This window comes from Budorcas taxicolor, chromosome 13 (assembly GCF_023091745.1).
Source record: "Budorcas taxicolor isolate Tak-1 chromosome 13, Takin1.1, whole genome shotgun sequence".
NCBI lineage: Eukaryota > Metazoa > Chordata > Mammalia > Artiodactyla > Bovidae > Budorcas > Budorcas taxicolor.
The window spans coordinates 27,996,176-28,020,660 of NC_068922.1; the positions used below are offsets into that span (position 1 = coordinate 27,996,176).

The 24,485-nt window shown below is 40.7% G+C and overlaps 1 protein-coding gene across 1 annotated transcript in view; it reads left to right on the forward strand.

The window, feature by feature from the left end:
- The first annotated feature begins 5,060 nt into the window (after window positions 1-5,060).
- The window catches only part of PRPF18 (pre-mRNA processing factor 18), a 58,667-nt gene continuing 39,242 nt past the window's right edge, over window positions 5,061-24,485 (forward strand). The window contains exons 1-3 of the mRNA XM_052650568.1: window positions 5,061-5,231; window positions 23,687-23,764; window positions 23,880-23,906. Of these exons, the coding sequence (XP_052506528.1) occupies window positions 5,166-5,231; window positions 23,687-23,764; window positions 23,880-23,906 (171 nt within the window). The 5' untranslated portion in view covers window positions 5,061-5,165. The remainder of the gene's footprint in view (window positions 5,232-23,686; window positions 23,765-23,879; window positions 23,907-24,485) is intronic.

The following is a 24,485-nucleotide window of genomic DNA, read 5'->3' on the forward strand; positions in this document are numbered from 1 at the left end:
GTTTCTGACTCACCCGATGCTCCAAAATAATATATTAGATCAGTGATTCTCAAAGTGTGGTCCCTGGATCCACAGCAGCTGCCTCACTTGGGAATTTGTTCAAAAAGCAAATTCTTGGGCTCCTCCACAAACCTTTTGAATGAGACATTCTGGGGACCCACAATCTGGGTTTTTAAAAGTCCTCTGGGTTATTTTTAGGCATGCTGACAATGGAGGGCCACTGTATGAGATTTTTAAATTTAAATGTTTTAATGAATGGATTAAATTTTTGTTGTTGTTGTTGTGCTTTGTAGCTTCTGGGATCTTAGTTCCCTGACTAGAGATTAAACCTTGGCCCCAGCAGTAAAAGCACCAAGTCCTCATCACTGGATTGCCAGGAAACCTCCCAGTATAAGATTATATAGCTTTCAAAAAAGAAATTATAGTCTATCCTTTAGGACAGCAACAAAACAAACCTAGATCATCCTGATTAAATCTGGTATTTCCCCATTTTCTAGAAATGGCAGATAATCTCTTAGGATGGGTTATTTCAATGACAGAATAATCTATTGAGTTTTTACTATTTCTTGTTTTATTTTCTGTAAATACTTTTGATAGCCCCATATATGCTACAAAATCATGTTTATCTTATATAATTTAACTTTTAGCTGGTAACATCCTCACGGGTAGGACTATGTATGGTATCAATATTTGGTTTAGTCCACAGAACCTAAAGTAGTACAGAGCTCATAGGAGACATCAAAATATTTCAAAGTCTTTCCTTATTTCTGGTTGTCCTGGCTCTTCCTCGCTGTGCACAGACCTCCTCTTGTGACCCCAAGCGGGGGCTACTCTCCAGCTGTGGTGCTCAGGCTTCTCTTCCTGCAGAGCTCAGGCTATAAAGCACCGGCTTCAGAAGTTTTGGCTCTTGGGATCAGTAGTCGTGGCACACGGGCTTAGTTACCTCAAGGCTTGTGGGATCTTCCTGGACCAGGGATAGAACCTGTCTCTTCTGCACTGGCAGGTGGATTCTTAACCCCTGGACCACCAGGGAAGTCCGAGACATCTGACTATTGACTGAATAAGTATGAAGGTTAGAAAACATTCTCTTTTTTGTTTTCTTTTACTGGCATTATTTAAAATTTATTATACATGATTTTTAAAGTAGTAATGCTGAAATTTTATAAAGAATTTCAATAATAATGAAATAAAACAGAAAATGACTGCCTCTCAGGATTTTTCCTCCAAAATTATGGAATTGGTACAATTATAGTATAAAGAAGAATAGGTAATAATCTGATATTTGGATATGTTTCTGTTTAATCATTTTCTAGGTTTACATGCATTTTTTTGTTAACCAAATGGAGACTGCATGTTATACTTCTAGTTTCATTATCTTACTTTCTAATTTTTATTTAAAATTTTTTCTTGGCTGTGCAGCATTTGGGATCTTAGTTCCCCAATTAGGGATCGAACCAGCAGCCCCTGCAGTGGAAGCATGGAGTCCTAACCACTGGACCACCAGGGAAGTCCTCTACCTTTTTTTTAACTAAACATTATGTCATGAGGATTCTCATATCACTGAATATTTTTCTGAACATATTGTTCAGTCATATGTATGAATTATGACTTTATTTGACCATCCCCCCAGATATGACACTTAGATTGTTTCTAATATTTTGCTCTTTAAAAAACTGCGATAGAAGGGGATGCATATTTTAAAAATGAATATGACTCCTTAGAATCAGGATTAACTGGTTCTCTTCAGTATTTCTTAGCTCTCCTGGCCATCTGTTTTTCCCCTCAGTATAAACTGAAAAGCTTCCTTATCAGTTTGCTTGTTCAAGTGCTTGTCTCTCTCACTCTTCCATCTTAGGCCTTTATTAAGATTTAATGCACATATTTACATAAACATTAAGATCAATGAAAATCGGAAATTTAAAAGGAGCCTGTTTATAGAAGCTACTGTCTTCCCTGGTATATGTGAGCTGTTCCTTCTCTGTGAACTTCCATTACAGTTACAATTACTTGTGTCAACCTTCAGGTTTTTGTGTCATCATTTCTAAACCCTAAACAGGAATAGGGTAATAAATTATTATTTGCTTATTGAACTATAAGTGACTCAGGAAACAAATCCGTGTAAAAATGTTCCCATGTTTAATGATTCAAGACCTTTTTTTTTGGTGAAAGTTTTCAAAAGCCCTAAAAATTAGCAAAGCATCTTAGCTCAGAGACTGAATTAACTTTCTATGTTGATTTATTTCTGGCAAAAGTCAGATATATTTTAAAGGAAATATAACCAACACATACACGTATACAGTAAAAGTACTTTGTAAATTGAAACAATTCTCTATCATCTTTTATTTTGCTAAACCATCTCACCCATTAATGAATTGACTGAACTGAATATTTCTTTCCTTTTTTGACTGGGGAAAAGTAGTATGTCTAATATTGTTCAGTTACAACTTAACTAGAAACTTAAACAGAGCTTCAGTGGCATAGAGCCAAAAATAAATGTAAACAGTTTTTAGGGTCTTTTAAAATTAAAATCTCTGACATAATTTCCCTCCAGTTTAATTTGTCTTCTTGTGAAGCCATTAAAAATTTTTTTCAATTACATCTTTAATCATCTCACTGAAAATTTTCATTGCTGAACACATGACCAAAGAGATTATCTCAGTTTGCTGGGGTAAGAGAGTTCCAGAAAAACATCTATTTCTGCTTTATTGACTATGCCAAAGCTTTTGACTGTGTGGATCACAATAAACTGTGGAAAATTCTGCAAGACATGGGAATACCAGACCACCTGACCTGCCTCTTGAGAAATCTGTATGCAGGTCAGGAAGCAACAGTTAGAACTGGACATGAAACAACAGACTGGTTCCAAATAGGAAAAGGAGTACGTCAAGGCTGTATATTGTCATCCTGCTTATTTAACTTCTATGCAGAGTACATCATGAGAAACGCTGGACTGGAAGAAGCACAAGCTGGAATCAAGATTGCTGGGAGAAATATCAATAACCTCAGATATGCAGATGACACCACCCTGATGGCAGAAAGTGAAGAGGAACTAAAAAGCCTCTTGATGAAAGTGAAGAAAAAGCACTGAAGAACTGATGCTTTTGAACTGTGGTGCTGGAGAAGACTCTTGAGAGTCCCTTGGACTGCAAGGAGATCCAACCAGTCCATTCTAAAGGAGATCAGTCCTGGGTGTTCATTGGAAGGAATGATGCTAAAGCTGAAACTCCAGTACTTTGGCCATCTCATGCGAAGAGTTGACTCATTGGAAAAGACTCTGATGCTGGGAGGGACTAGGGGCAGGAGGAGAAGGGGACGACAGAGGATGAGATGGCTGGATGGCATCACTGACTCGATGGACGTGAGTGTGAGTGAACTCCGGGAGTTGGTGATGGACAGGGAGGGATGGCCTGCTGCGATTCATGGGGTTGCAAAGAGTCGAACACGACTGAGCGACTGAACTGAACTGAACTGAAATGTTCAATTATCGCTAAGATATACGAGCAATCTACAACTCAGAGAGGAGGGATATATTTACTTCTGAAATTCAGTTCAGTTCAGTTCAGTCGCTCAGTCGTGTCCAACTCTTTGCGACCCCATGAATCGCAGCACGCCAGGCCTCCCTGTCCATCACCATCTCCCGGAGTTCACTCAGACTCACGTCCATCGAGTCCGTGATGCCATCCAGCCATCTCATCCTCTGTCGTCCCCTTCTCCTCCTGCCCCCAATCCTTCCCAGCATCAGAGTCTTTTCCAATGAGTCAACTCTTCGTATGAGGTGGCCAAAGTACTGGAGTTTCAGCTTTAGCATCATTCCTTCCAAAGAAATCCCAGGGTTGATCTCCTTCAGAATGGACTGGTTGGATCTCCTTGCAGTCCAAGGGAACCTCAAGAGTCTTCTCCAACACCACAGTTCAAAAGCATCAATTCTTCGGCACTCAGCCTTCTTCACAGTCCAACTCTCACATCCATACATGACCACAGGAAAAACCATAGCCTTGACTAGACGGACCTTAGTCGGCAAAGTAATGTCTCTGCTTTTGAATATACTATCTAGGTTGGTCATAACTTTTCTTCCAAGGAGTAAGCGTCTTTTAATTTCATGGCTGCAGTCATCATCTGCAGTGATTTTGGAGCCCAAAAAAGTCTGACACTGTTTCCACTGTTTCCCCATCTATTTCCTATGAAGTGATGGGACCAGATGCCATGATCTTCATTTTCTGAATGTTGAGCTTTAAGCCAACTTTTTCCACTCTCCTCTTTCACTTTCATCAAGAGGCTTTTTAGCTCCTCTTCACTTTCTGCCATAAGAGTGGTGTCATCTGCATATCTGAGGTTATTGATATTTTTCCCGGCAAGCTTGATTCCAGCTTGTATTTCTTCCAGTCCAGCGTTTCTCATGATGTACTCTGCATAGAAGTTAAATAAGCAGGGTGACAGTATACAGCCTTGACGTACTCCTTTTCCTATTTGGAACCAGTCTGTTGTTCCATGTCCAGTTCTAACTGTTGCTTCCGAAATTACTTAAATGAATATACTGTAATTGTCTAAGTTTCCAGGTAGTTTCACCGGCCAGCAACGAACACCTTTTACTCTATACTTATGAGTTAGTATTATTGTTCTGGGTTTTCTCACTTGAGTACATTAATTTTGGCACGCAGGTAGCTTCAGGAACTCCAAAGTGAGATTCTCATGTAGCCGGTAAAGATCTGACTTCAGAAATCATAAATGAAGTGTTCCGCTATGAAGCTTTTGCACCTCAAGTAGCAGGTACAAAAAGGCATAACCTTTATCTTCTTTTAAAACTGAAGTATAGTTGACAAAGGTATATAACATTTAAAAAAAAATGCAGCATCCATTTAGAAGACTCGTGCTCTTATTTTCCACGCTCGTATCTCCACGGAAACTTAGGCACGCTGTCAGAGAGGGCCGCCAGGGGGCGCCAGCCCTCGGCGACTACGTAAACAGTAGGAGCCCTGCAGCGCTCTGTCCCCTCCTCTCGCTCACCTCAGCTTCCGCCGGAAGCCGCCCTGTCAGTTGTTGTCCTCCGGTGTTCGGGCTGGGTGTGTGTAAGTAGGTTAGCGGCGGCTGGCTGGGTGAAAAGTCTTGGCCCAGGGAGCTGGAGAAGGAGAAAGAAAGCTCGAGACAGCCTCAACCCGGACAGCAAGATGGACGTTTTGAAATCGGAGATCCTCCGGAAGCGGCAGCTGGTGGAGGACAGGAACCTGTTGGTGGTGAGAAGCCTTGAGGTCGTGGGCGTTGGCGACGGAGGAGCTGAGTGTCTGCGTCGGGGAGGGCCTGGGGAGAGGGGATCGGTGCTGAGAGGGTCCTTGCTGGATGGGGCTCAGCCAGGACCCCGCCGCGGCCCCAGAGAGCCAGCAGCTAGACCCACTGTACCCTTGGCACTCGGGACCCTTTGGGATGGAAGTGTGGGAACTGCAGGAAAACCCGAGACTTTGGCAGTTCTCTTTCCCCCAGCTGTCCCTCACACCCATTCCCGTCTGTCGGTATTTTTCGGACCGCCCCAGTTCTTCTGGTCTTACACTTCTGTCGTTTTTCGAAGGCTTTGCACTTCATGTGTACTTCCTGTTTTGTTGCACAGGATATTAAAAAGATGTGGTTAAGGACCACGACTTAGTAAAATCAATAATTTTACAACTTCAAGGAGGTGGTTAAGTGAAACTGCCCTCACTCAATCAGTGCTCAGCATGTTCGAATCTGACAGCTGGTACAGTTTAGTGCTGTTGTCCTGATGGTTGTGAAGTCTTCAGGAGACTCCCTTTTCACTCTCAGTGTAAATGTAACAGAGTGAACGGGTGAATAATCCCTGGGTACTGAGGATAGTTTTGACCTCAGGTACCCTCTCAGAGGGTCTTAACAACCCCAGGGGCTCTTGTGGACTACGCCACTGTGAGAACACCTGACTTAAGTATTTGATGTAGTGTAAGTTGGGATTGTTAGCTTGGCAGATGGAGGTTTCATAATCATTGAAACTTTAAGAAATAATTAAGAAAGTGGAGCTAATTAAATAGAGTGTTATTTAGCAAATGGTGTGGGGCAGAGCTTGTTCATATTTGTAACTTGGTATTTTCATCTCTTAACTGGGGGCCATTTACCTTTGATGAGTGGTTTCTCGAGTATTTGAAAAAGCTTATTTAGGTGTTGGAATGCACAGTGGGTGTTACAAAGGGCCAGGTGTTGAAATACAAAATATTTTGGGGGAAAATGGAATCAGGAAAAGCTCAGTGCATTCTCAGGGTTTACAACGTGCATAGTTGCATAATCAAGTTCTTTGTCTTGGAAATAGACCAACCTTTAAAAATGATTAATTATAAACAGTGATTCTACGTAATTGTTCTTAATTTATCATCATGTATAAACTTTTTCTGGTATGTCTTTAATTTTGTAATTTGACAGTTGATTTAATTACTCAGATATCCCTGGCCAGGAGGTAAGATTGATTTCCCAGTTAGGGCCAGCAAAGAGGCATACATGAGATGGGGATTAAAATACTGAAAGTCATAGTTCCAGTATTAGTAATCTGCAAGGTAGTATGCAGAAGGCTTCATATCTGATACCTTGTTTAATTTGTACATCAATTCCATAAAGTTACTTGTTGCTCCCATTCACAGATGAGGAAATGGAAAGTAACAGAAGCTAGGTTGATTTACAGACTGACATAGAACTGCATAGCTAGCAAGAGCGAGAGCCTGAGTTGGACTCCTCCTCTTCCACTCTAAAGCTTACACCCTTAACCACTGCAGACCAGCTGTTTATCTTCACTTGTGAACATAGAACTGGTGTTCATAGGGTTAATCTAAGAATTAAATTACTTTAAATTAACATACACAATTTGTGTTTTTCAAAGGACCATGGTATGCTTTCTCATTTGAGCTTTACAGCAACTCTGCTTGGTATATAGGGCAGTTAGTATGCGCTTTCCACGGATGATGAAGCTGAGGGTTGCATGATTTTCTCCTGGCTCTGGGGTGGATCTCAGTCCCCACTGCCTGGGTGAGTTCTCCTGCATAACATAGGGCAATATGTATAGTGAAAGTCGCTCAGTGGAGTCAGACTCTTTGCGACCCCATGGACTATATAGCCCATGGAATTCTCCAGGCCAGAATACTGGAGTGGGTAGCCTTTCCTTTCTCCAAGGGATCTTTCCCACCCAGGGAATCGAACCCAGGTCTTCTGCATTGCAGGCGGATTCTTTACCAGCTGAGCCACAAGGGAAGCCCAAGAATACTGGAGTGGGTAGCCTATTCCTTCTGCAGATCTTCCTGACCCAGGAATTGAACTGAGATCTGCTGCATTGCAGGTGGATTCTTTACCGACTGAGCTATGAGGGAAGCCCGGACTGGACACTTTTTCTTTTTAATGCCTGGGGAGACAGTCATTTGCTTTGCTGCCATATAATTTTATATGGAATCGTTTGCTTTGTAGCTTTTATCTTTCTATATCATAGTGTCTGTCAGTAACTTTCAAACTTTCCACTACCCCAGCCATAGTAAGAAATAAATGTATATTTCGATCTGATATGTATGAAAAAAGTTTCATGCAACATTTCTTAAGTACATGCGGTTCTATCATACATTTCTTTGTTTTAATCCATTGTCTTGTTTCATTTTTTAAACAATTTCTGGTCGCGGGCCAGTGACCCTTTTCACTACCCTTTCTGTAGCTGGGAAATGCCCATTTCTGCTGTACTGTTCTTCCAGAAGCACCACCTCCTCTTTGGTCGTTTTACAATGTAATGTTTAATTTCTGCTGTGACTTCTACAGCAAAGTTGTTGAGTTATATATGTTCTTTTTCAGATTTTTTCTGTTATGGTTTATCATGGGATATTGACTACAGTCCTTTGTGCCATACAGTAGGACCTTGTTTATCCATCCTATATGGAGCTTGCTGTTCCAGCTTTTTCTTTTTTTAATTAATTAATTAATTTTAAATTCTAGCAACATTTAGAATGTGCTGGGTCTTTGTTGCTGCGAGGGCTCTTTTGTAGTATTGTCAAGTGGGGTCTGCTCTCTAGTTGCAGTGCTTGGGTTTCTCATTTCAGTGGTTTCTCCTGTAGATCACGGGCTCTAGGCGTGCGAGCTTCAGTAGCTGCGACTTCTGGGCTCTAGAACTCGGGCTCAGTGGGCTCTGTTGCTCCTCGGCATGTGGGATCTTCCTGGATCAGGGATCAAACCCGTGTCTCCTGCATTGACAGGTGGATTCTTCACCACTGAGCCACCAGGGAAGCCCCTCAGCTTTTTCTTGTTCGTCAGTAGTTGGATATAGTAAATACTTAGCTTGTGAGCGCCCCTTTGTCAGAACTGGAGGAGCTTCTAAAGCGGCCTCCTGTCCCCTGTGTTCAGTGCTCTGCCAGGTGTAACTACTTGGAGGTAAATTCGGCCTCCCGGTGTTGCTAGAATGCCAGTGCTTTGGAGCCCTGGTGTTGGTGAGTCTTCATTTAACACAAAGCCTCATTCACGTGGAAAGCCAGGCCACTACAGCACTCAGTGGGGCTTAATTAGCAGTTTTATTAGTTGCAGTTTGGAAGATGGACTTTGTGTAGAATTTTGGCTTTGTTTTTTCCCAGTATTTGTTGAATGTTTCCTCTGGGCAGGTACTACACCGTGCCACAGAGGATTTTTTTTTTAATAATGCTTGATCCTTTACTGTAAGGAATCCACTTGCAGTTTTATAAAGAGAAACCATCAGCCAATAAATCTCTCACCTTTCTCCTGTGAAAGTGGATGAGGTATTGGCTGTATGTTGGGTCACACCTTCCACTTACATGTTGGAGCCCAACTCTCATCTTTATTAGCATCATCAGAACCTAAATATCACTTGTCTCCTTTCCTCCTGTGTCTTAATCTCTCTACTGGCTCATCTCCAGCAGCACTGAAACGTACATGATGTATGTATGTACATTTCAGTGCTGTATGTATGTTTTAACAAACATACATACATCTCCTTTTATTGTTTGTTTTTTAAACACAACTGTTATTAAAAATAAAATCAGGAAAAAACCCCCACACATCTGTCCTTTTTCTTTACAGCCAAGCTTCTTAAATTCTATTTCTCACTTACTCCTTAACCTGATTTCTGCCCTGGCAGTTACACTGACTCCGTCCTAATCAGGGGCCGCAGTGACTGCCATGGTTTCTTAACCTCAAGAGCATTTGTACTAGACTGGTCCACTTTCTCCAATCTTCCCTTGGCCTCTTACCCCACAGTGTCCTGCATTTGCGTCTACTTTTCAAGCTACTTATTTCTGATCTCCTTTAGAGGCTTCTCTTTTGTTGTTGTTTTTTTAGTGTTTGGTTTTTATTTGTTAAATGTTGGTTTTCCTTAAAGTTTAGGCCTTGGCTACTTCACAGTGAAAATTCTCATATATATGCATACATATATGTATGCATATATATTTACTTTTCTTGGCTGGGCTGCATGACATGTGGGGTCTTGGTTCCCCGGCCAGGGTTGAACCTGCATTCTTGCATTGAAAGCACAGAATCTTAACGACTGGACCACCAGGGAAGTCCCCCCAAGTTCTCTTGTTTGAATTTCATATTCCCCTTCAGATTTCAGTTACCATCTCTATCAGAGGTTCTTAAGTGGAGCCTTTGGATGGACTTCGCAGTACCCATCAGCTCTTTGAAATATTAGAAAAAGCTTCAGTTCAGTTCAGTCACTCAGTCGTGTCCATCTCTTTGTGATCCCATGAACCGCAGCATGCCAGGCCTCCCTGTCCATCACCAACTCCCAGGGTCCACCCAAACCCATGTCCATTGAGTCGGTGATGCCATCCAACATCTCATCCTCTGTCATCCCCTTCTCCTCCTGCCTTCAATCTATCCCAGCTTCAGGGTCTTTTCCAATGAGTCAGCTCTTTGCATCAGGTGGCCAGAGTATTGGAGTTTCAGCTTCAATATCAGTCCTTCCAATGAACACCCAGGACTGATCTCCTTTAGGATGGACTGGTTGGATCTCCTTGCAGTCCAAGGGACTCTCAAGAGTCTTCTCCAACACCACAGTTCACAAGCATCAATTCTTCGGCGCTCAGCCTTCTTCACAGTCCAACTCTCACATCCATACATGACCACTGGAAAAGCCATAGCCTTCACTGGACGGACCTTTGTTGACAAAGTAATGTCTCTGCTTTTGAATATGCTATCTAGGTTGGTCATAACTTCCCTTCCATGGAGTAAGCGTCTTTTAATTTCATGGCTGCAGTCACCATCTGCAGGGACTTTGGAGCCCCCAAAAATAGTCAGCCACTGTTTCCCCATCTATTTCCCATGAAGTGATGGGACTGGATGCCATGATCTTAGTTTTCTGAATGTTAAGCTTTAAGCTCCTCTTTCACTTTCATCAAGAGGCTTTTTAGTTCTTCACTTTCTGCCATAAGGGTGGTGTCATCTGCATATCTGAGATTATTGATATTTCTCCTGGCAAGCTTGATTCCAGCTTGTGCTTCTTCCAGCCCAGTGTTTCTCATGATGTACTCTGCATAGAAGTTAAATAAGCAGGGTGACAATATACAGCCTTGACGTACTCCTTTTCCTATTTGGAACCAGTATGTTGTTCCATGTCCAGTTCTAACTGTCGCTTCCTGACCTGCATATAGGTTTCTCAAGAGGCAGGTCAGGTGCTCTGGTATTCCCATCTGTTTCAGAATCGTCCACAGTTTATTGTGATCCACACAGTCAAAGGCTTTGGCATAGTCAATAAAGCAGAAGTAGATGTTTTTTCTGGAATTGTCTTGCTTTTCTGATGATCCAGTGGATGTTGGCAATTTGATCTCTGGTTCCTCTGCCTTTTCTAAAACCAGCTTGAACGTCTGAAAGTTCATGGTTCATGTATTGCTGAATCCTGGCTTGGAGAATTTTGAGCATTACTTTACTAGCGCGTGAGATGAGTGCAATTGTGTGGTAGTTTGAGCATTCTTTGGCATTGCCTTTCTTTGGGATTGGAATGAAAACTGACCTTTTCCAGTCCTGTGGCCACTGCTGAGTTTTCCAAATTTGCTGGCATATTGAGTGCAGCACTTTCACAGCATCATCTTTCAGGATTTGAAATAGCTCCACTGGAATTCCATCACCTCCACTAGCTTTGTTCGTAGTGATGCTTCCTAAGACCCACTTGACTTCACATTCCAGGATGTCTGGCTCTAGGTGAGTGATCACACCATTGTGATTATCTGGGTCATGAAGATCTTTTTTGCATAGTTCTTCTGTGTATTCTTGCCACCTCTTCTTAGTATCTTCTGCTTCTTCTGTTGGGTGCATGCCATTTCTGGTATGGTATATAAATAAAAAGTTTAGCATGTATATTTATCTATGACCCACGTCCCCTCCTCCTGTTGATTATGTTATTAAAGGGATCTTTGACTCAAAAAGGTCAAGAACTGGTCCTTTCTGGGCTGGTGAACATCTCTGTGCCCATTAATCCCTGGCCCCAGGCAGCTGTCCTAACTCTGCTGACCCTTCTTCATTTATTCCAGTCCTTCAGCTTGCCTTTATTCACACTTTCCCTTCATTCCCACAGTCTTCTATAAAACTCTCCAACACCTTTCTCTGTTTAGCGCTTGGTGAGGAGCCTTTCACAGATTTTTTGGTACAGTCAGAAAACAAAGTGGAAGGGAATTTGTCATGTTGGTACCATGTCTTGACATCTCCTGCAAAGAATTTTTTTCTCAGAACTTCACTGTGAAAGCTTTTAAATGTACAGAACACTCAAAATAATTGTACTGTGAACACCCATATGCCTGCCATTTAGATTTGCAGTTAAACCTGCGATTAACATTTTAATATATTTGCTTTATTCTTTGACTGTCCATCTGTCCATCATTGTATATCCATTTGTCAGTCCATCTAGCAGTGCAGAAACTGCTTTTACCTCAGGACAGTAAAACAGGCAGACCATTTTAGAATAGTGGAAGGCAGCTGTTCCACACTTTGACAAGAGACACAGGCTAAGTCGTTACCGTTTCACCTAAAACAGATGAACCATAAAAACCTGGGAAACCGCTTGAAATGACCAAAGATGGCTCTTTAGATGAGTGTTTTCCAGCTGCTTACAGGGTCCTGAAGCCAAGGTTCTGATCTTGATGCATTTCAGATTAATTTACAGGCATTGTTACACTTTACCCTTAAATATATATAATTGCTAGAATATAATTTGACGTTTTTCATCGACTAATGTTCACAGTGTTTGTCTATACATATGAAGAAATACACAAATCGTAAGTGTCCCACTCGGTGATTTTTGATAAATGTATACGCATCTGTGTGACCCTGTGTGTATCAAGGTACAGAATATTGCGTTCATTCCATCTTGCAGTCAAGCCTCTACCATCCCCAGAAGCAACTGCTGCTTCGATTTCTTTCCGCCATCCATTGGCTTTGCCTGCCCTGCTACTAAGTCGCTTCAGTCGTGTCCAACTCTGTGCAACCCCATAGACAGAAGCCCACCAGGCTCCCCCATCCCTGGGATTCTCCAGGCAAGAACACTGGAGTGGGTTGCCATTTCCTTCTCCAATGCATGAAAGTGAAGTTGCTCAGTCGTGTCCGACTCTTAGCAACCCCCTGGACTGCAGCCCACCAGGCTCCTCCGTCCATGGGATTTTCCAGGCAAGAGTACTGGAGTGGTATGCCATTGCCTTCTCCGTTGCCTGCCCTAGAACTTCGTGTAAATGAGATCATACTATGGGCTCTTATATGACCCACTTTGTTTAATCAGAATAATGTGAATTTTATTCGTGTTGTTGCGTGTGTCAATTGTTTGTTCCTTTTATTGCTGAGAAGTATTGTTTTGCACAAATGTACCAGTCTGTTGATCTGTTACCCTGAGAATGGTCACCTGGGCTGTTTCTAGGATTTAGCTGTGGACCCTCTTGTGAAAGTCTTTTGTTTTTTTAAGTTACTGATTTGTTTTTGGCTGTGCTGGGTCTTTGTTGCACTTTTCTCTAGTTGTGGCACATGGGCTTCTCATTTCAGTGGCTTCTCTTGTGGCAGAGCTCGGGCTCTTGGGTTCGCAGGCTTCAGTAGTTGTGGCGCATGGGCTTAGTTGTGCCGCGGCCTGTGGGACGTTCCTGGACCAGGGATCGAACCTGTGTCCTCTGCATTGGCCCCTGGGACAATTCCCTGGAACACCAGGGAATCCCTGTGCAAGCCTTATGTTTTCATTTCTCGTAGGAAAATGCTGGGGAGTGGAATTGCTAGGTCATGGTGTTCGTTACATGTTTAGTTTTGTAGAAAGCCTAACCCTACCCTAGCCCCACCCCTCCTGAAGCTCCGCCCTCCTTAAGCCCCGCCCCCAGCCTAAGCCCCGCCCACTAATCAGAACTTTCCCCAGAGTGGTCGGACTGTGTCACACCTCCACCAGCAAAGTAAGACGGTTCAGATCTTGACATTGTGTCAGCAATTTGTGCTTCAGTCTAACTTCAGCCAATCTGGTGGATGTATTGTAATATCTCATTGTGGTTTTTGTATGCATCTCCCTGAGAATTAATATTAAGTAGATCTTGTGTGTTTTTCTATTTGTATATCTTTTGTGATGTGGCTTAAAATTACTTGCATATTTTAAAATTGGATTGGTTGGTTTATCCTTGGTAAGTTCAAGGAATTCTTTATATATATCATGGATATCACTCCTTTGTCAGTATGTTTTGTGAATTTTCTAGACTGTGGGTTTTCTGTTCATCTTCTTAAAAGTTTTTAATTTTGATAATGTCCAGCTTATCGATTTTTTATGGTTAATGTTGACTGTATCCTATCTGGGAATATAAAATAGCGTAACCTATTGAGAAACAGTTTGGCAGTTTCTTAAAAGTAAAACATAGGCCTGCTGAGTGATCGAGCTATTCCACTCCTAAGCATTCACTCAAGAGAGTAAGATATTCTCTTATAATATCTCCTAAAAGTTTTATGGTTTTATCTTTTACAAAAACAAAATTTTTTTGAATCAGTTTTTTGGTATGATGTGAGGCAGGGGTGTGATTTATTGTATTTGGATATCCATTTGTTCCAGCACCATTTATTGGTAATGTTTTTCCTTTCCCTTTGGATGGTTTTGGTATCATCAGAAATCAGTAATAGTTTGTGTGGCTCTGTCCTGCTCTGCTCTCTTGTCCTAATCCGTTTGTTGATCTTTATGCCAGTGCCTCACTGTCTTGATTGCCGTTGCAGTTTGGTGAGTTATAAAATCAGGCAGTGTAAATGCTAACACTCTGTTTAATTTTGTGTTTTTAATTGAAGCATAGTTGCTCTACTTATGTAAGTTCCAGGTATACAGTAGAGTGATTCACAATGGTAAAGGTCCTGTTCCACTTAAAGTTATTACAAAATACTGACTGTATTCCCTGTGTTGTACAGTATGTCCTTGGAGCTTATACGGAGTAGCTTGTACCTCTTACTCCCCGCCCCTATATTGCCCCTCCACCCTTTCCGCTGGTAACCACCAGTTTGTTCTCTACTGTATCTGTGAGTCTGGTTTTTCTTTTTTATATTCACTAGTTTGTTGTACTTTTTAGATTCCACATAAATTTGTCTTTCTCCGCCTGTTTTGACTTAGCACATGCCCTCCAAGTCCATCAATGTTGCTGCAGATGGCAAAATTTTGTCCTTTTTTACGCCTAGGTAGTATTTCATTGTGTGTATACGTACCGCATCTTCTTTATCCATGTGCTTATTGGTGGACACTTAGGCTGCTTCCGTTTTGTGCTGCTGACTTAAGCAGCTTTATCGGGGAATACTTGACACACAGTAAGCTGCGCATGTTTAAGGTGCACAGCTTAGTGAGTTACGCCAAGCCTGCACTGTGATGCTGTCCCCACAATGAGGAGCGTGAACATGTCTGCCTCCCCCCAGAGTTTCCTTGTGCCCCTGTGATCCCGCTTTCTTCCCCCTCCCTGGGCTCTACCTACCCTTTCACAGGCTGCTGTGGGTCTGCCTTCTGTTACTTAGATTGCACTTTCTAGAGTTTTATGCAGAGGTGTTTAATACAAGCGCTCTTGTCTGCTTTCTTTCATTCTAATTTTGAGATTCATTCATGCATTTATAGCAGGATTTCATTATTTTTTTACTGAACAGTCTTCTACCATTGTATGATTTTACCCCCAATTTGTTTATTCATTAGCCTGTTGATAGACATTTGAGTTGTTTCCATTTTTTGGCTCTCATGGTAAAGCTGCTGTGAACATTAGTGTGCAGGTTTCTGTTTGGACATATACTTTGATTTCTCTTGAATAAATGCCTAGGAGTGAAATGGTTGGATAATACAGTAAGTGTATGTTTAACTTCTTCATTCAGGAGCCTGTGTAAGATTGGCATTTATTTCTTACATACATTTTTGTCTAATTTTATATATGGTGATATGAAAAAAGTGAAAGTCATTCAGTCATGCCCAACTCTTTGCCACCCCGTGCACTATAGAGTCCATGGACTTCTCCAGGCCAGAATACTGGAGCGGATAGCCTTCCCTTTCTCCAGGGATCTTCCCAACCCAAGGATTGAACCCAGGTCTCCTGCTTTGCAGGTGGATTCTTTACCAGCTGAGCCACAAGGGAAGCACAAGTATATTGGAGTGGGTAGCCTATCCCTTCTCCTGCGAATCTTCTTGACCCAGGAATTGAACCGGGGTCTCCTGCATTGCAGGTGGTTGCTTTACCAACTGAGCTACCAGGGAAGCCCCCATATGGTGATGCAAATATATATGATTATCAAGTACATAGAATTCATCTGTGCAAGGTAAATTTTGGTATAATTTTCTACTTTGGATGGCATCATTGAGAAAACATATTGCCTAGCTAGCAGGATCCCTTGACAGTTTACAGTTCTTACACTTTGAAAAGTATTGTGTCTGTTTAAATTCTGTTTGGGTGCCCAACCATTGGATTTGTTTCTCCATACTCTTTAAGGCTTATTTCCATTCTTCAGCAGGAAACTGACCCTGTCCCATGGTTCGTGATCTCTCACGTTCTGCTTTGGGTGTTCAGGCTGTGTATTTGTTAGCTCTCCAGTGTCTTTTTGTAGAACTCTTGATGATGTTTGTGTTTGATGTTCTTTTTTTGTAAACACTAAAAATCTTAATCTGATGGAAGGAATGATGTTTCTAATTAGTGAAATGGTGACAGTCATGTTGCATTTGGTTTTTAGTTTTGACTCTTCTTCATTAGTGTGGGCTGGAGGTTCAGGTGATGTGGTAGAAAAATTTGTTCTCTTTAGGCCTGGGAATCTCAGGTTTATAATCCAGACAGTACAACTTGGACAAAGCCCAAGAATAGTATGTGTGAAGCACCACCCAGGAATGAGGCTCTGTGTTTAAAAGAAGTGCTTTTTATGTATACCCTCTTCAACTTGTTTTTATAATCTGCTGGAGTGAGAGGTCCAATGGAGAGTTCGAGTGCTTTAGGAGGGAACACACATTTACCTTCAGTTCACATGCTGTCTTAAAATCACTACCAGCCACTTCCAGGCTTGTATTTGTAGGGCTGTGTTGTATATTCTGTCATAGAGTTCAAAGATTTGGAATATAGCTAGAAAGGAAACTAACTTTGTAAAAGGAGTTAACAAGTCCTCCGTGACAGAGGGCTCTTTAAGTTTGGGCACGTTCTCTATCCTGCCCGAGTTACCTGTAAAGGGGGATGTGTTACTAATCTTAGGTTTTGAAATACTACAGTGTCAGTTGTGTCATGAACGTATCTCCCCTAAGTTTGTTTGGTGTTTTCAGTGCACCTTAGAAAGTGTTTTAAATAGAAATCACCGCTTGATTCCTTTCCTTACAAACTGCTCTTTTGTTTCTAAACAAAAAGTGTGTAGGGTGATAGTGAAACCTGGTGGGGAGCCTTTTGTTTTGAACGACCTTCTTTTGCCCTGACGCGAAGGGTCACATAGTAAGAAGCAAAACACCTACATTTTTCTCAATATAACTTAAAAATGAGAAGCAAACTAGTTTTCAAAAATTAAATTTATTGTTAAAAGCGCATTCAATTGATTAAAAATTCAAAACATACTAAAGGGTGAACAGTAAAAAGAGTCCTTCTTACCCATGTGCCCCAACTTCCAGTTCACCTCCTCCAAAGCAGCTAATATTGTCAACTTTGGGGTCTCCTGTAGTTATTTCATGCTTTAGAAGCAAATGTGAAGAAGCAAAGGTGTGTCTTTTCTCCTTTTTAAATAAAGATGGCAGCATATTAGATTCTTTCTTCTGTACTTGCTTTTTTCATTTATAAAAGTATAGAAACGACTTAATTAAAAAAAGAAAAACCTCCTTTAACAGAAATTGACAAAACCCTGAAACTGAAACAATAAAGGAAGGAACTATAGGAACTAGTGTGGAAGTTACTGGAAAAAAGGAAATAATAAGTACAATAATTAGGGCAAATAATGCATTAGTATGTTCTAATAAATTGGCAAATCAAAGTGAAACAAATGACCAGAAAAACAAGAAATAGAAAATCTGAACAGACCAGTAAGGAAGAAATAAGAAAGGTGTCTGACAGCTGAGAGAAGGCAATTGAAAACAAAGAGAATTGCAGTTGATTTGAAGATCCTTAGATTAGCACCTTGCAAGTTAGTGATGAGTTCAAGGAATTTTTTGGTGGAGCATTAAGATGGACTCCTGTTGGTGGCCAGCTGCTCAGAGACCTGGCAGTGAGGAGATGGAGACAGACTTCAGTTCAGTCGCACAGTTGTGTCGGACTCTGCGACCCCATGGACTGCAGAACGCCAGGCCTCCCTGTCCATCACCAACTCCCGGAGTTTACTCAGACTCATGTTCATTGAGTCAGTGATGCCATCCAGCCATCTCATCCTCTGTCGTCTCCTTCTCCTCCCGCCCTCAATCTTTCCCAGCATCAGGGTCTTTTCCAGTGAGTCAGTTCTTTGCATCAGGTGGCCAAAGTATTGGAGTTTCAGCTTCAGCATCAGTCCTTGCAATGAATATTCAGGACTGATTTCCTTTGGAGACAGACTAGAGAACATTTTATGGTAGTTCTGCTGTAAATGGTGCTTAGCATGATACCCAGCACAGGTAATGAATGTTTCCTTTAAGGTTGCAGAGTCTTGAGCATATGTAAGTGATGATCATTTGCACCAGTAGAGAAAGAAAAAGGGGAGATGCAGGAGAGAAAATAGATAATTAACTATGAGAAAGGCAGGAGGATTTGAGATCTGGAAGACAGCTAGAAGGGGTTGGCCTTAGACAGGACAAGGGTTTCCTCTTCCATTCTTAAATGAAGAAGGGGTCGGTGCTGGTAGGAATTCAGAGTTCTTGTTTGCTGGCTTCCCTTTTCTTTGTAGAGTGGCTTCATCATATGCTAAAAATAACAGGAGACATAAAGGGCTTAGAGGTTTGAGGGAATGGAGAGAGAATAATGATCAGTATAGACAATAGGGGAGGAAACTGGGTTAAATACACCAGGATCAGTGGGCAGCATTGGGACCCAAATGGCTTCCCAGCATTTAAGAGCTAGTGCAGGCCTGGAGAAGGCCAGCAAGTGGACTTTTCTCAGACAGGACACTTTTGGTCGTAGGACACTTGTTGGTCTCTCTCACGTTCTTAATTACAAGTCCAGAGAGCTTTTGTTTGTGTACAATGTGTTGTGTAGATCTCTACTCTATTAGAAATTCAAATTAAGGTATTAAAAATGTATATGTATATTCCATGTAGAAGTATAGTTAAGAAAAACCCATCGTGTTAGCATAAGTAACGCATTTTTATAAAAACTGTTTTCTAAAACAATAGAAATTTATTGAGAAGAATGGCATGTTTTACGTTTTGCCAATCTCCCCAACTGTATTAGTAGACAAATGGATCTTCCTGTTTCTTTTTTTCAGCCTGTTGCAGTATGTTGTTTTTATTCAAGTAGCTGAGTAAAATTCATCTTTAGGAGAGGTAGTTAGAAAAGGGAGTATTTTAATAACCTTTTTAGTAATTGTGGATATTTTTCTTTGATATTCTATCAGAACTGGTAACCAGAAGTGGTGAGTTTCTTAAAAATTCCATTCTGTTCAATCACTCAGTTGTGTCCGACTCTTTGCGACCCCATGGACTGCAGCACGCCAGGCCTCCCTGTCCATCACCAACTCCTGGAGTTTATCCAAACTCATCTCCATTGAGTCAGTGATGCCATCCAACCATCTCATCCTCTGTTGGCCCCTTCTCCAGCCTTCAATCTTTCCCAGCTTCAGGGTCTTTCCCAGTGAGTCAGCTCTTGGCATCAGGTGGCCAAAGTATTGGAGTTTCAGCTTCAGCATCAGTCTTTCCAATGAATATTCAGGACTGATCTACTTTAGGATGGAGTGGTTGGATCTCTTTGCAGTTCAAGGACTCTCAAGAGTCTTCTCTAACACCACAGTTCAAAAGCACCAATTCTTTGGCGCTCAGCTTTCTTTATAGTGCAACTCTCACAGCCATACATGACTACTGGAAAAAGTTCCTTGGACTGCGAGGAGATCCAACCAGTCCATCCTAAAGGAGATCAGTCCTGGGTGTTCATTGGAAGGACTGATGTTGAAGCTGAAACTCCAATACTTTGGCCACCTGATGCGAAGTGCTGACTCATTTGAAAAGACCCTGATGCTGGGAAAGATTGAAGGCACGAGAAGAAAGGGACAACAGAGGATGAGATGGTTGGATAGCATCACCAACTCAATGGACATGGGTTTGGGTGGACTCTTGGAGTTGGTGATGGACAGGGAGGCCAGGCGTGCTGCAGTCCATGGGGTCGCAAAGAGTCGGACATGACTGAGCAACTGAACTGTCTAGACGGACCTTTGTTGGCAAAGTAATGTCTCTGCTTTTTAATATGCTGTCTAGGTTGGTCATAACTTTTCTTCCAAGGAGTAAGCATCTTTTAATTTCATGGCTTCAGTCACCATCTGCAGTGATTTTAGAGCCCCCAAATATAAAGTCTGCCACTGTTTCCACTGTTTTCCCATCTATTTCCCATGAAGTGATGGGACTAGATGCCATGATCTTCGTTTTCTGAATGTTGAGCTTTAAGCCAACTTATTCACTCTCCTCTTTCACTTTCATCAAGAGGCTTTTTAGTTCATCTTCATTTTCTGCCATAAGGGTGGTATCATCTGCATATCTGAGGTTATTGATATTTCTCCCGACAATCTTGATTCCAGTTTGTGCTTAATCCAGCCCAGCATGTCTGATGATGTACTCTGCATAGAAGTTAAATAAGCAGGGTGACAATATGCAGCCTTGATATACTCCCTTTCCTATTTGGAGCCAGTCTGCTGGTTGTCGGAGAGTGAGTTCTGACCTGTACCAGTGGACCTTTCTTATATTAAAGTCTGTTGATCTCGTCTGCTCTAGACCTGTTGTGTTCTGGTCTGCTGTTCTCCTAGATCTTTTGCCTGTGCGTGGTTTTGTAACATCTTGCCTTTGTGACATTGTGAGTTTCTCAGCTGTGCTGAGTTATGCCGATCTTCTAAATGTTGATTTTTCCATTAGACAGTATTTTAACAGTCACATTTGTTAATATCACCACTGATTTCATCAGTGGAACCTTTATGTGTCAGGAAGCCAGCAAGTTCATGGTGAAGGATACCACTTTTCTACCATTCTCATTTTCCCTTGACAGGTGGAATTTCATCATAGACAACAAGTACTGTCATTGTTTTCCTTTAGGTGACAAGGTTGCTTTGTTTAGTTTTGAGAAAATGTTTGCCAAAAATGCAAGTCTGAATAATCAACCAGTTGCCCAAGTGTTTTTCTTTGAGAGGGCTCTCCTGCTTCATTATGTAGTGGAAGTGCTTCATATGCTTCATTTCCTTTCATTTCATCATACCAAATATTAAAGGGCCACGTACTTAAGGGTTAAGATTTAGTAAAATTGTTCTTTATCAAAACATTCTTCAGAGAAACTGGCCTTTTTATTTTCTGGCAAGAGCATGGTGGTGAGGAATACAAGTGACTACTGATACATCAACAATGTTTATGCCAAGGTTCTAGTAGTTTTCTTCACCATTGCTTTTGTACCATCAGTGCAGATCTGAGCATAATGAAAAGGGCAGTGGGGTGGGGCACACAACGTCTTAGTATTGGGTTGGCCAAAAAAATTTGTTCAGTTAGTGAATATGTTTTCTAATGAAGTTCTTGGTGAAAATGAAAAGTGTCTTTTATTTTTATGTAAAATCAGATGAACTTTCATAACACTGCCCTACTTCACTAGCAGTAACCATAATAATACCTCAAAAATACCTCCACACAGGTATTTAGCGCCTCATAGTTCCACAGCTCACTCAGGCAGTGATCATCAATGATGGTATACTCTGACAAGGAAGCTTAATGGTGAACAATGGAAAGATCAGGTTCCCACACCTGAACCCACTGCTCAAGCCTGGCACCCAGTAAAACATCAAGGAAATACACAGCAAACCACTGTTTATCATGTGTAAAGATTCAGCTCAGTGTTAAGAAAATGAATTTGACCTGTGCAGTCTCTGGAAGGGTCTTAGGGACCCCCAGAAGTCTACATTTTGGGAATGGATGTTCTAGGTTTAAGGTTTTGGTAGGTATGTTCACTGGAATTGACTCATGGTAGTAAAAGATTCCATAGTTATAAAGGCTGGACCATGGTCCGCGGCCTGGGGAGTCCTGTTACTTTCTTCCTACATACCAGCTCTTTCTGAGAGGCTACCAGTCCATGTTGTCAGTTCATTCATTTGAAATATGACCAGTATGTTCTATTTCAAAAGGAACAATTTGTGATGCTGAAATGCATTTTGGGTGTGAAAAACTGTAATGTGGAATACTGGATCAGCACAAAGGATTTAAGGACCAGAGGTCTTAGTCCTGTCTCTGTTATTCATGAGGCTTATTGAGTTCTGGGAATGTCACCTGACCTTTCTAACTCTCAGGTTTCACACCTCTCCAGTGGGATTAATTTTATTTGCATCCACCTTTTCCAGAGTAGTTTTGATGTTCAGATGATGCCATCAGTTTCTTACACTGGGTAACGTCTTCCTGTTTATATCTGTAAAGTTGTGCTTGGGGTGCATCAGATAAGTCAGTAAATATTTATTGAGTTAATGAATGAACTTAGAAAAACCTGTTAATTTTAAGCTGTTAGTTTTTAATATATATACAAATAGAGTTGTATAATGAACTCCTGTCTACCTAACACATGTAGCTCTAGAAAATAAGGACATATCTTTATAGAACTAAGATCATACTCAACGAAATTAAAATTGGGTCCTTAATACCATGAAATACTCTTCTCATATTCAAATATCCCCAGTTGAATTAAAATACATATAAATTAATATATGTTTTTACAGTTGGTTTCTTCAAATCAAGTCCACACAAAAATCCACTCATTGCATTTATTATGACTCTTGGTTTCTTTTAGTGAAAACATTTTCTTTTCCCTCAGGTCCCCCACTTTTTAAATTCATCAACCTGTTGAAGAAACTGGGGCTAGTTTTATGAAATGTGTTAGTGTTTGATTGCTTTCCTGTGGTGTTTGAGCTTTTTCCTGTCTCCTTTACGTTTCTAGGAAGTTGTATGATCAGAGACTGATTTAGATTTTTGGGGAGGACAAATTTAAGTGGTTTGCTGTGTGCTTCCTAGATGTTTTACTGGTGCCAGGCTTGAGCAGTGTGTTCAGGTGTGGGAACCTGATCTTTCCATTGTTTACCATCACACTTCCATGTCAGGGTATAGCATCATTGATGATCACTGCCTGAGTGAGCTTTGCAACTATGAGGTGCTAAATACCTGTGTGGAGGTATTATTGAGGTATTGTTATGGTTACTCCTTATGAAGTAGGGTGGTATCTTTATTTGAATTAAGTCATCAGTGAAATAGTATCTAAGAGGCAGAACTGCAGATAGTAACAAGCCTGCAAATGAGCAACTGTATTTTTTACATTATAACTGACATAAAATATGACTTTCAAGTGTTCAACATAGTGATTTGATAGTTTTATACATTATGAAATGATCCAAGGGACTGCATTTTTAACAGAATAATTTTATGTATAGCATGGAAAGAGCTAACCTTTTTTCCCCTGCCACAGTAGGTTGAGTTTGTCTCTTAACATCATGTCATATTAAAACCAAATGCCTTTGAACCATCTTTTTACTAGAGAAGCTCTCCAAAACCATCCTATTTCCAGATTATTTTTAAAAATTGGTTAATACAAATACAGTTAACTAATCATTATAATAAGATTCCAGACGACAAAAAAGAATGTGGACACATCCTTGGAGCTCTCTTGGTAATGAGATTTAAAATGTCAGCTGAAGAGACCATAATTTTTGTTTGATTGGGTCTGTTAGGAGAAAAGAATTAAAGGATCACGTTTTATGTGGTTCACAATGAATCCATGTGTAGAAATTGAATTAAAACCCCAGGAAATTAAATCAAAACAATATTAACATTTGGTAAGTGGGATTGGTTCTTTCTCTGTGCTGTTGGATGATGTCTGTTAAAATGATGCTGCAAGAGAAATGTCTTCATGTTTAGACCAGGGTGGAGGACAGGTGGTGTGTTCAGGAAATCACTATAACCTCTGTGGGACCTAAAAAAACTTTATAGTTCTTGAAAAACTTTCATGGTTGTTGATCAAGAGACATGAAATTTGAACTTCTTTCTTCAGTAGGAAGTAACTTACTTGTATCTTCAATAGGAAAGTTAAAACTTCTGTTATTATTAACTTACTTCTTTCTTCAATAGGAAAATAAAAAATATTTCAAGCGTAGTGAACTTGCAAAAAAAGAAGAGGAAGCATATTTTGAAAGATGTGGCTACAAGGTATGAATGCCTGCTTTTATGTTAAATTATATATTTCTGAGTTTAAATTTATATAGCCATTGTTAAAGTAACAAAACAATTGATCTTTGTTCAATTTATCAATGTTATACATTAGCCTATAAATGAGAAGCCATCTGGAGAGGTATGATTTTGTTTTTCTTTTTTTTCTTTTAATCTTAAATTCAGGAAAATACATGCATGACCTTTGGCTTGGAATGGTTTGGCTTTTTGTGGACAGCATGAAGTGGCTTGAGATCAAAGCTTGAGTTTTTTCCTTTTAATTAAGTCCTGGATCCGATACTACCTCATTTTCATCACTACCACCACTCCTTTCCTCACCTCTCCCAATAAAAGTCCATTTGTAAAGGGTTCAAAACATTTTATTCATTCAGCAGCAGTGGTATCAGCAGTGGTATTTCCCCTGCTTTCTCCTGAATATTTTAAGCCACTGTTTTATGTTTGCAATGTGAATAATCCCTTGGCTCTCAGTACTTCTACCTGAGATATAGCCATTTTATATGATAAAGTATCACATTTCAAACACTGCTCACCCTACTGGATAGAAAATGTGATCTTGAAATATTAGAAATAAATGAGTTGTCTAGAAAACTTTGAATACTTTAGAAACATGACTAAAATTATCTTTGAGATTACCTAGTTAACAATGTATTGGGGTTTTTATTGGGAGGGGTTAAAGGTTACAAGGTAAAGTTGTGTTTAA